This window comes from Schistocerca serialis, chromosome 2, assembly GCF_023864345.2.
Source record: "Schistocerca serialis cubense isolate TAMUIC-IGC-003099 chromosome 2, iqSchSeri2.2, whole genome shotgun sequence".
NCBI classification, from domain to species: Eukaryota; Metazoa; Arthropoda; class Insecta; order Orthoptera; family Acrididae; genus Schistocerca; species Schistocerca serialis.
Window position 1 is genome coordinate 473,350,405 of NC_064639.1, and position 12,158 is coordinate 473,362,562.

A 12,158-nucleotide genomic window follows, 5' to 3' on the forward strand; every position below is an offset into this window, starting at 1 on the left:
TGGTGCACCTCACTTTCTGTTTATGATTTCGAGCATCATTCAAAGGCACGTAGAACGTTTCTATGATCTACTTATTTCTTTCACACAAATCATTTCATAAAATATTTGATCGATTTCTTTCATTGTTTATTTTCAGGTCTTATTCAGAAAGCATAATCTTTCTGACTCCTCGTTTGCCTTCCTAACGTTTTCTGTTCTCGAAAATCCTAACTTTGGTATTTGATTGAAAGGAATCTTTTTTGACATTTAAATCCGTAACAATTGATATTTATGTGCAAAATAGCTGGGCCTAGAACACGAAATTTTTGACAGTTCATTTACATAGCTTGGCAGCAGCTTTTCATGAAATATTTCAATATATATATATATATATATATATATATATATATATATATATATATATATATATATATAACAATCAATATCTCAAGAATGAAAAGAGATAAATTCCAGTCTCCACTTTAAATACAATATAGCTATATTGGCTGCATTTCATACGCAATAATGTAGAGCTTTAAATGAACTATACGGAAAGTCTACGCAATGTGACGTTACCTCTGCAAATTCTTAAAAGTTTCGTGTACCTATGAACTCAGTTACGTGCAGCACAGTAACTATGACGAATAACGCAAATAAATTCAGACCTTTATCGAGCAAAGATATCAAGCTATAAGATGCGGAAGAATCAAATGATTTCACCAAATAGTTTTCTTGAAATCGGATGATAAGTATTTCATAGCTGCCGCCGTATTCTGCTAGGCACTTCATCATGTCCATGAGAGTCCTTAGTCTTCAGTGATTTAATTATTGACTCAGTCTCTCTCTTTCCAGTATCACGGAGCTGTATTTCAGACATCAGTCTCGGAAAAGCATTTTCGAAGAGAGTTATATAAAAGTAAAACAGAGTAAGTATAGTCATGTCGCAGTTCGATGTAGCAGTCAGATGGCGATCCAGTAACAGTAAAAAAGGTAAGGAACAGTTTTGGGTTATTGGATCGCCATCTGACTGCTACATCGAACTGCGACATGAATATACTTACTCTGTTTTACTATACTCTATTAGCTGCTGGTGGGCTTTCATAATAAGTGGCTGTATTTATTACCAAAGCTGACGTTATTCTTTAATAGCAAAACTGACGTTATTCTATAATTAATTTGACTGAAATTACGTAATTCATAGTTAAACTTTTTCTTGACAACAATAAAATTTTGCAAAGTTTTACGTTGATGGTTTTTGGGATGGATTATAATTAGAAATGCAATATTGCTGGCAAAAGTTAATTATATTCTGAATGAAATGATTTTACAAACGTTCAAATGGGACTTACTTTTTACAATAATCTTACAACTAGCAATGCGCAAACATACCTTCAGTAGTCTTGAGTTTCTCAAAAAATTAATTCAATAATATTAGTTCCTCTTATTATAATAGTTAGCTGATGTCTCTGTACATCCGTTTATAATCTCTTGTAAATCATAGGTAGTGGCTGGCTGGCAGGCACACCACTCCTCTCAACCTCTCGCTTCTGACCTGCTACCGACTCACTTCACTTCTCGCTTACTACTGACTTCCTACGAACGCTAAAGTGCGGTCTCTCCTGCCAACAATGCTTTCTGGTGCAGACAATCCCTGCTACCATTACAAAATGTATCAATGCGCGGTCTTTCCCGCTCTTTTCTTAAAATGTATCCATACGCGCTCTCTCCCGCCCTTTTTAAAATTATATCAATTTGCGGTCTCTTTTGTCAACAATACTTTAGTGCAGACATTCCCTGCTACCTCAATTATTTCCATCATGACAAATATTAATTATTCCTACTTAATCCTATTAATAAAATATAAACATCTTTCATAAATTTTGATTTGACAATAAACAATAGAAATATACACGTCTTACAATTTTTCACAGCTACTAGGTCGGAGAAGATTATACATACATTGGTCACATTTCTCTACCACGTCTGGCGAGATGGTCTGGCGTAGTGTTAGACAGACATGTGGATCTCTCCCGAACGCGACCTGGTGGCCGCGATCCTAAGATTACCTCCAGACCATATCGGTATTATCTGGTGAATACAGGGGAGGAGTTACTCATAATCTGGGTGTGTATTAGTCTTTAATATTCCACCTACAGCGTGGGATCTGTTTTGCCGTTATTACCGCGAACGGGAGATCTCTTGGCCATAAATGTTAGGCATCCACCGCAACTTTAATCAGCAACTGTTGGTCACTGCGTCCACGATCATCGGCGATTGCGGCTACACACCCACACGTCGGAGTCTGAGGGGGCTTATCTACCCTCCAGCAGGCGACATAACTTTTCCTCTCTAGAAGTTTGCTACAAATCCAGTATCTTTGGTTAGAGGTATCAGAATTTTACTATGGCGTCACATAATCCAGTAATGTATGTGGTATTTCTTATAAAATACCTTTGGCTTATAGAATTCTCTATGACGTCACTACTCTATCAACACATTCGTTTCTAACACTATGACATCACACACTAGTAATGGAGTGCTGGCTTAGCAACGATGCATAATTCGGGACCACAGCTGATAACATCACAACGTCGACGGGGCGTCGAGAACAGTCTTATTTTATTGGACAAAATACGTAGAATTGTGAAAAACAAGATAAAAATACGAAAATTGAGGAATGTACGTAAGGATACATGAAACTAAAAATACTTGGCTATCTGCCTTGGCGAGGTCTCTGCTGGCGCCACATAGTATTGTTATTTGTTACATAGCGTTATGTAATTTATTATAAGCAAATTTACACAGCCTCCCCCTGTGATACACAGCTCGACTTATAAAGTAGATAATTGTGGAAAATATCGGAGAAACTATAAAAAGTATGGAAAAATACAAAAAAATGCGAGTCATTACATATCTGCTATTGTCACGTAATATTGTTATTAACAAATAGAATTCAAGTGACGTGAGTTAATGTAATTTGTTATTCGCAATTAGACAACTCCTCTTCCTACGCTCTCCAGTTTCTGAGTAACCCCTCCCACACAGGTGTCCCAGTTATAAAAGACAAAGGTGTGGAGGGGAAGCTCGATCCTCTTGGGTCCAGGGGGCAGAGGGTTCCCGCCTTTTTATCTCACGTGACGCAACTGCCTGGGTGATTCCCCTGGGTGACCATGATCAGTGGTTCCCCAGGGAAGGCGAGAGGGGGAAACGAGGTGCCCAAGTGTGTAATTCAACATCGGATGTCGTTATCACTTGAAATAAGATCCTTATCTCACTGTCAGTCAGAATGCCGACTTCATTCCCACTGCTATTCATCCTGCCGCCCGAGGGTGTTGTCCTCTTTACTCCCTAGTGCACAGCCGTGGTCTCGGCAGTCTTGTAAACAAGTCTTACTTCATACAGAATGCTGCCATTATTCTGGAGTCCTGCCTGGCATTGTGCCTTGTGTCTTATCCGAATATTAAAGCTTCTCTCTTTTCTTCGTAGCCAAGCCACATTTTACAATACTGGCCATTGAAATTGCTACACCAAGAAGAAATGCAGATGATAACCGGGTATTCATTGGACAAATATATTATACTACAAATGACATGTGATTACATTTTCACGCAATTTGGGTGCATAGATCGTGAGAAATCTGTACCCAGAACAACCACCTTGGGCCGTAATAAGGGCCTTGATACGCCTGGGCATTGAGTCAAATAGAGTTTGGATGGCGTGTACAGGTACAACTGCCCATGCAGCTTCAACACGATACCACAGTTCATCAAGAGTAGTGACTGGCGTATTGTGACGAGCCAGTTGCTCGGCCACCATTGGCCAGACGTTTTCATTTGGTGAGAGATCCGGAGAATGTGCTGGCCAGGACAGCAGTCGAGCATTTTCTGTATCCAGATGGGCCCGTACAGGACCTACAACATGCGGTCGTGCATTATCCTGCTGAAATGTAGGATTTGGCAGGGATCGAATGAAGGATAGAGCCACGAGTCGTAACACAGCTGAAATGTAACGTCCACTGTTCAACGTGCCGTCAATGTGAACAAGGGGTGACCGAGATGTGTAACCAATGGCACCCCATCCGTCACGCCGGGTGATACGCCAGTTTGGCGATGACGAATACACGTTTCCAATGTGCGTTCACCGCGATGTCGCCAAACACGGATGCTGTAAACAGAACCTGGATTCATCCGAAAAAATGACGTTTTGCCATTCGTGCACACAGGTTCGTCGTTGAGTACACCATCGCAGGCGCTCCTGTCTGTGATGCAGCGTCAAGGGTAACCGCAGCCAGGGTCTCCGAGCTGATAGTCCATGCTGCTGCAAACGTCGTCGAACTGTTCGTGCAGATGGTTGTTGTCTTGCAAACGTCCCCATCTATTGACTCAGGGATCGAGACGTGGCTACACGATCCGTTACAGCCAAGCGAATAAAATGCCTGTCATCTCGACTGCTAGTGATACGAGGCCGTTGGGATCCAGCACAGCGTTCCGTATTACCCTCCTAAACCCATCGATTCCATATTCTGCTAACAGTTATTGCATCTCGACCAACGCGAACAGCAATGTTGCGAAACGATAAACCGCAATCGCGATAGGCTACAATCCGACCTTTAGTCGGAAACGTGTTGGTACGCATTTCTCCTCCTTACACGAGGCATCACAACAACGTTTCACCAGGCAACGTCGGTCAACTACAGTTTGTGTATGCGATATCGGTTGGAAACTTTCCTCGTGTCAGCACGTTGTAGGTGTCGCCACCGGCGCCAACCTTGTGTGAATGCTCTGAAAAGCTAATCATTTGCGTATCACAGCATCTTCTTCCTGTCGGCTAAATTCCGCGTCTGTAGCACGTCATCTTCGTGGTGTAGCAATTTTAATGGCCAGTAGTGTGCATTAATATAATTTGACAGGCACGACACCTCATGCATTAATAAAATTTGGTACCCATGACAAATAGAGGGTTACGACGGCGTGCTGAAAAGTAATGACTCCAAATTTTTTATGCCAGAACTCATAAGGGTTTTTTAGAAAAACAAACGTTATTAACATTCTACATTTTTATTCTTCGTGTCTAAAAATTTGCATGCCTCTGCCGCTACAGGACTGCGAATCATAGCGTGTAACACGGCGATGTGTAACGTAACTATGTTGGTGCTTGAGAAACAGCATGCGTAATCGAGTTTCGAATTCGAAGAGTTGGTTAACACATGGAGCACCGTCTCTTCCATCATGAAAATGTGAGATTACACTCGAGCGCTGCGACATCTGCAGCCGTCCGACGTTTTGGGATCACCGGCCTTGATCATCTTCCATGCAGCCCCGACTTGGCCGCATCCGATTTCCATCTGTTTCCAAAGCATAAAGAACATCCTCGAGGACTTCACTTCATGGTGAAGCGGTGTAAGCAGAGATGAGGTTGTGTCTCCGTTAATAAATTGATGCATTCTAGAGTACCAACAATCTTGTCTCTCGTTGGGAGCAATGTATTTGCCACCAGGGTGACTGTTGAGAAATAATTATGTAGACATGAAGAACAAAGATGTAGAATGTTAGTAACGTTTGTTTTATTTAAAAAGTTTTAAGAGTTTACAAATAAAAAATTCTAAGATATTACTTTTCAGCATGCCCTTGTGTAATATTGGACTAGGAGAAGAACGTTTTTCGGTACAATGATGAAAGTTTCGAGATTTGGGAGTGTGTCTAGGAACAATGAGAAATTGCTTTAAAATATATTTCATGAAACGATAGGTGGTTGAAAACCGTATGTCCCAGTGGTTCCAAAGTGTAACTAAGACTTAAAATAACTAATTGTTTATTTTTTGCTAATTTCTTCTTGTATTTATTACTTAGCATGATGATAAAAGTCAAATTATTGAAATATTTTAAAATTAACTTTCTTTTTAAATTGATTGGACTCAAAGGGGTAAGGACATCAGTATACGAAATTCCTGCATTGATTGCATCAACTTACCTTCTTGACTGTTGCCGAAAATCCAGCAGCGTTCTCCCTCTTCGGGCGATCGGAAAATTATGGACGAGTCCAGCACTTCCTGTATCTTTGCCAAGCGAAGAATTGGCTCTCCAGTGCAGCACTTGACATGCCAATGCTCGTCCTTTACAGTCACCTTTTTTGCTGAAACAATATTAAGTTAGACGTTTAAGAAACTGGTATTTCACAGCTTTTGTTAAAAACTACTCATGGGTGCAGCACAGATATTTTTTTAAAAAATGTGTTGCTGCCGCAGCTATACAGAATAAGAAAATGTTTTTTGGTCTCCCACTTCCGTCGATTGAAATATCGCTTCCACGAAAGTGGTATATTAATGCGGGTATGTCAGGGGTAAAGAAAAGTCTGACAGTTATTCACTAAAACATTTTCCAAACAAATGTTTGGTGTCAGTGAGCTGTGCATTCCATTTCAGTACAACGAATAATATACTCTTAATTTCCCATCATCTTCTTCCTCCCTTCTTCCGCTCAAGCTTTCCATCCTCAATCTCCCTACAAAGGACTGCACACTCACCAAAGAACATTCACCATCGAATATTCACCAACAAATATTACGGCAAAGCGACCCAGCTATACCACGCGTTGCAGCTGCAGCGTGCCGTCATTTAGTTCCATTGTCTAGAATGGGTATCTAAATTAACCATACATGTATTTAATTATTCATGTACTAGCTCATTATATGACCTTAACCGTTTACTTACTTTTATGTCAATAAATTCTAATCCCCTACCTACCAAGGAGCAGCGAAACGTCATCGGAATTGTCACCAATCAACCATCGACCTGCGGTCCGCTAGGTACGACTGAAATACCAATAATTTTCAGTTGTTTCCCAGTTGACAACCTTACTACTCAGTAGATAGCGATATGCGTACCAAATTTACGTACAATTGCTGCAGGCTTTGTTACCGCTTTCTCATCCTCACAAATGGGATGCTGATAGGATTGTCCGTTATTTATTTTAAAGTTGTTGTTGTTGTGGTCTTCAGTCCTGAGACTGGTTTGATGCAGCTCTCCATGCTACTCTATCCTGTGCAAGCTTTTTCATCTCCCAGTACCTACTGCAACCTACATCCTTCTGAATCTGCTTAGTGTATTCATCTCTTGGTCTCCCTCTACGATTTTTACCCTCCACGCTGCCCTCCAATACTAAATTGGTGATCCCTTGATGCCTCAGAACATGTCCTACCAACCGATCCCTTCTTCTGGTCAAGTTGTGCCACAAACTTCTCTTCTCCCCAATCCTATTCAATACTTCCTCATTAGTTACGTGATCTACCCATCTAATCTTCAGCATTCTTCTGTAGCACCACATTTCGAAAGCTTCTATTCTCTTCTTGTCCAAACTATTTATCGTCCATGTTTCACTTCCATACATGGCTACACTCCATACGAATACTTTCAGAAATGACTTCCTGACACTTAAATCAATACTGGATGTTAACAAATTTCTCTTCTTCAGAAACGCTTTCCTTGCCATTGCCAGCCTGCATTTTATATCCTCTCTACTTCGACCATCATCAGTTATTTTGCTCCCCAAATAGCAAAACTCCTTTACTACTTTAAGTGCCTCATTTCCTAATCTAATTCCCTCAGCATCACCCGACTTAATTAGACTACATTCCATTATCCTTGTTTTGCTTTTGTTGATGTTCATCTTATATCCTCCTTTCAAGACACTGTCCATTCCATTCAACTGCTCTTCCAAGTCCTTTGCTGTCTCTGACAGAATTACAATGTCATCGGCGAACCTCAAAGTTTTTATTTCTTCTCCATGAATTTTAATACCTACTCCGAATTTTTCTTTTGTTTCCTTTACTGCTTGCTCAATATACAGATTGAACAACATCGGGGAGAGGCTACAACCCTGTCTTACTCCCTTCCCAACCACTGCTTCCCTTTCATGTCCCTCGACTCTTATAACTGCCATCTGGTTTCTGTACAAATTGTAAATAGCCTTTCGCTCCCTGTATTTTACCCCTGCCACCTTTAGAATTTGAAAGAGAGTATTCCAGTCAACATTGTCAAAAGCTTTCTCTAAGTCTACAAATGCTAGAAACGTAGGTTTGCCTTTCCTTAATCGTTCTTCTAAGATAAGTCGTAAGGTCAGTATTGCCTCACGTGTTCCAGTGTTTCTACGGAATCCAAACTGATCTTCCCCGAGGTTGGCTTCTACTAGTTTTTCCATTCGTCTGTAAAGAATTCGTGTTAGTATTTTGCAGCTGTGAGTTATTAAGCTGATAGTTCGGTAATTTTCACATCTATCAACACCTGCTTTCTTTGGGATTGGAATTATTATATTCTTCTTGAAGTCTGAGGGTATTTCGCCTGTTTCATACATCTTGCTCACCAGATGGTAGAGTTTTGTCAGGACTGGCTCTCCCACGGCCGTCAGTAGTTCCAATGGAATATTGTCTACTCCGGGGGCCTTCTTTCGGCTCAGGTCTTTCAGTGCTCTGTCAAACTCTTCACGCAGTATCGTATCTCCCATTTCATCTTCATCTACATCCGCTTCCATTTCCATAATATTGTCCTCAAGTACATCGCCCTTGTATAGACCCTCTATATACTCCTTCCACCTTTCTGCTTTCCCTTCTTTGCTTAGAACTGGGTTTCCATCTGAGCTCTTGATATTCATACAAGTCGTTCTCTTATCTCCAAAGGTCTCTTTAATTTTCCTGTAGGCGGTATCTATCTTACCCCTAGTGAGATAGGCCTCTACATCCTTACATTTGTCCTCTAGCCATCCCTGCTTAGCCATTTTGCACTTCCTGTCGATCTCATTTTTGAGACGTTTGTATTCCTTTTTGCCTGTTTCACTTACTGCATTTTTATATTTTCTCCTTTCATCAATTAAATTCAATATTTCTTCTGTTACCCAAGGATTTCTACTAGCCCTCGTCTTTTTACCTTTTAAAGTATTGTACGTTATTTCGGGCAACAGTTCTCTATACTTTATAAGAACAATAAAATACATGAAAACATATTTTTTGGATTCATTTTTTTGTTAAACATTAAAAGACCACAAAGTTGTTCACAATTTTGGATGTAACAGATTGAACCATCAACTGAATACTCGTCTTTGTGCACTGCCTAACCACAAATGCCAGAGTTTCATTCGAGAAAGAGTGCGAACCGATTAATTTCATATTCTTTGCAACTAATAAGCACCGCAAATGAGTGTGCTAGACTGTGTGAGATAATAAACATTTCTTAGTACTGCTCGTTACATATTATCGCAAGACGCAACATTTAGTGTTCTAACCAGATGACAGCTGTCTACCTCATCAATCTAATACAGAGTCCACCAGAAAAATGTAGACACTCTTTGACAGCATCTGTCGAGATATCGATATTGAAGCTAGATTTGAGTTACGAGTACGTCGTAGTATGGACTTCGACTCAACAGAAGTTAGTACTTTCATCTCGGTAGGCAGGCCACTGTGACCGAGCGGTTCTAGGCGCTTCAGTCCGGAACCACGCGGCTACTACGGTCGCAGGTTCGAATCTTGCCTCGGGCATGGCTGTGTGTGATGTCCTTAGGTTCGTTAGGTTTACGTAGTTCTAAGTCTAGGGACTGATGACCTCAGATGTTAAGTCCCATAGTGCTTAGAGCCATTTGAACAATCTCGGTATTGAGAAAATAAGATGGCTGGAGCACGCTTGACATTCGAGCAACGAAAATGAATAGTGAAGTGATTTTTCTAGTTCGATAATGCCGTTGAAGTGCAACGTTGGTGGAGACGGGAGTTTGAAACAGAACCGCCAGCCCGCCTAGCAATCAAACGCATCGTTGACAAGTTTAAATTGCATGGAACGATTTGTGATATTCACAAAGGAACATCAGGAAGACAGCGTACAGCTACAAGTCCTGCTTCGTCGGCTCTCGTGTTGGAAACGTTTGTTAATTCTTCACAGAAGTCTGCTACGCAATGTGCACGTGAAGTGGGGGTTAGCAGTACAAGTGTACGAAGAATTCTGAAAGCTGCAAAAAAGTTTACATTCCACGATTACTGCACGCGGTTAATGATGACGGACCTGATCGCTGAATGCAGTTTTACGAATGGTGTCAGTAAATGGTAACTGATAACGAACAATTTGTGACGAAGGTAGTGTGGAGTGACGAGGCACAATTTAAACTTAATGGAACCGTGAATCGGCATAACAGTGTGTACTGGGCACCGGATAACCCGCATGTATGCGTGGATAAAGCGGTCAATCCACCATGTGTGGTGCGGACTACCATCTAGGAGCTTAGTAGGGCCATTCTTCTTTGATGCTACTGTCACTGGAGAAGTGTACCTGGAAATGTTATGCACATCAATTTTGCCAGGTATACGTGCGCTTTATGGAGCTGATGAAGAGATCTTCTACCAACAGGACGGGGCGCCACCACACTACCACCTAGCCGTACGAGCTTTCCTGGATGACAGTTTCCCGGGGCTTTGGATTGGACGAAGAGGGCCCATTAGGCCAGATATAACACCTATGGACTTTTACTTGTGGGGAACCGTGAAAGATAACGTCTATCGACGGAATCCACGCACGCTGGAGGAACTTCGCCAGGAGATTACAGCTACATGTGCAGCGATCTCCACTGTAGCATTGACTGAAGTAGTTACGGCGACCGAACGCCGTTCTCTTATATGTGTAGCCGCCAACGATGAACGTTTTGAACATTTAAAGTAATCATGTGCTAAACTGAAGATTTTGCAACATGTGTGATCAATTATTAAATGTAAAATAAATACGTAACACTTTTCGTTCCTTAAAGTGTGTGTTCATTTTTCTGGCGGATTCTATAGGTGTGGCGCTATTGTTGCGTGACAAGCTCTTGTGTTATGTGTTTGTTTTGTGTGAGACTGTCTGAGTACATTGAAGTACGGTTCTTCGGTTTTACAGCTTGTGTAATAGTGAATAGTGGATAAAGGCAGCTTTAGAAAACTCGATACACCCATTACGCCTACAAAACGTGATCACAGTCGTGGAGTAGATGAAATAGATATTGAATAATTCACCCCAAAAAATGCGCCAAAAGGACTGATACGTCGGTGCAGATGATAACACGATTTCAGAAGTATGAAAGTCAATGGGATATAGAACACAGTACTTGGTTAACTGCACTACTGGCCATTAAAATTGCTACACCATGAAGATGACGTGCTACAGACGCGAAATTTAACCAACAGGAATAAGATGCTGTGATATGCAAATGATTAGCTTTTCAGAGCATTCACACAAGGTTGGCGCCGGTGGCGACACCTACAACGTGCTGACATGAGGAAAGTTTCCAACCGATTTCTCACACACAAACAGCAGTTGACCGGTGTTGCCTGATGAAACTTTGTTGTGATGAGTCGTGTAAGGAGGTGAAATGCGTACCATCACGTTTCCGACTTTAATAAAGGTCGGATTGTAGCATATCGCGATTGCGGTTTATCGTATCGCGACATTGCTGCTCGTGTTGTTCGAGATCCAATGACTGTTAGCAGAATATGGAATCGGTGGGTTCAGGAGGGTAATACGGAACGCCGTGCTGGATCCAAACGGCCTCGTATCACTAGCAGTCGAGATGACAGGCATCTTAATCGCATGGCTGTAACGGATCGTGCAGCCACGTCTCGATCCCTGAGTCAACAGATGGGGACGTTTGCAAGACAACAACCATCTGCACGAACAGTTCGATGACGTTTGCAGCAGCATGGACTATCAGCTCGGAGACCCTGGCTCCGGTTACCCTTGACGCTGCATCAAAGACACGAGCGCCTGCGATGGTGTACTCAACGACGAACCTGGGTGCAGGAATGGCAAAACGTCATTTTTTTCGGATGAATCCAGGTTCTGTGTACAGCATCATAATGGTCGCATCTGTTTGGCGACATTGCGGTGAACGCACATTGGAAGTGTGTATTCATTATCGCCATACTGGTATATCACCCGGCGTGATGGTAAGGGGTGCCATTGGTTACACGTCTCGGTCACCTCTTGTTCGCATTTACGGCACTTTGAATAGTGGGCGTTACATTTCAGATGTGTTACGTCGCGTGGCTCTACCTTTCATTCGATCCCTGCGAAACCTTACATTTCAGCAGGATAATGCACGACCGCATGTTGTAGGTCCTGTACGGGCCTTTCTAGATAAAAAAAAAATGTTCAGCTGCTGCCCTGGCCA

General features: G+C 41.8%; 1 protein-coding gene and 1 long non-coding RNA gene across 2 annotated transcripts in view; one reads left to right on the forward strand and one right to left on the reverse strand.

Annotated features, from left to right (window-relative positions):
• LOC126457387 (uncharacterized) overlaps positions 1–12,158 on the forward strand; it is a 189,622-nt gene that overhangs the window by 99,820 nt on the left and 77,644 nt on the right. The window lies entirely within an intron of this gene.
• The window catches only part of LOC126457384 (uncharacterized), a 42,879-nt gene that overhangs the window by 9,621 nt on the left and 21,100 nt on the right, over positions 1–12,158 (reverse strand). The window contains exon 4 of the mRNA XM_050093645.1: positions 5,950–6,111. Coding sequence (XP_049949602.1) covers positions 5,950–6,111 — 162 coding nt within the window. The remainder of the gene's footprint in view (positions 1–5,949; positions 6,112–12,158) is intronic.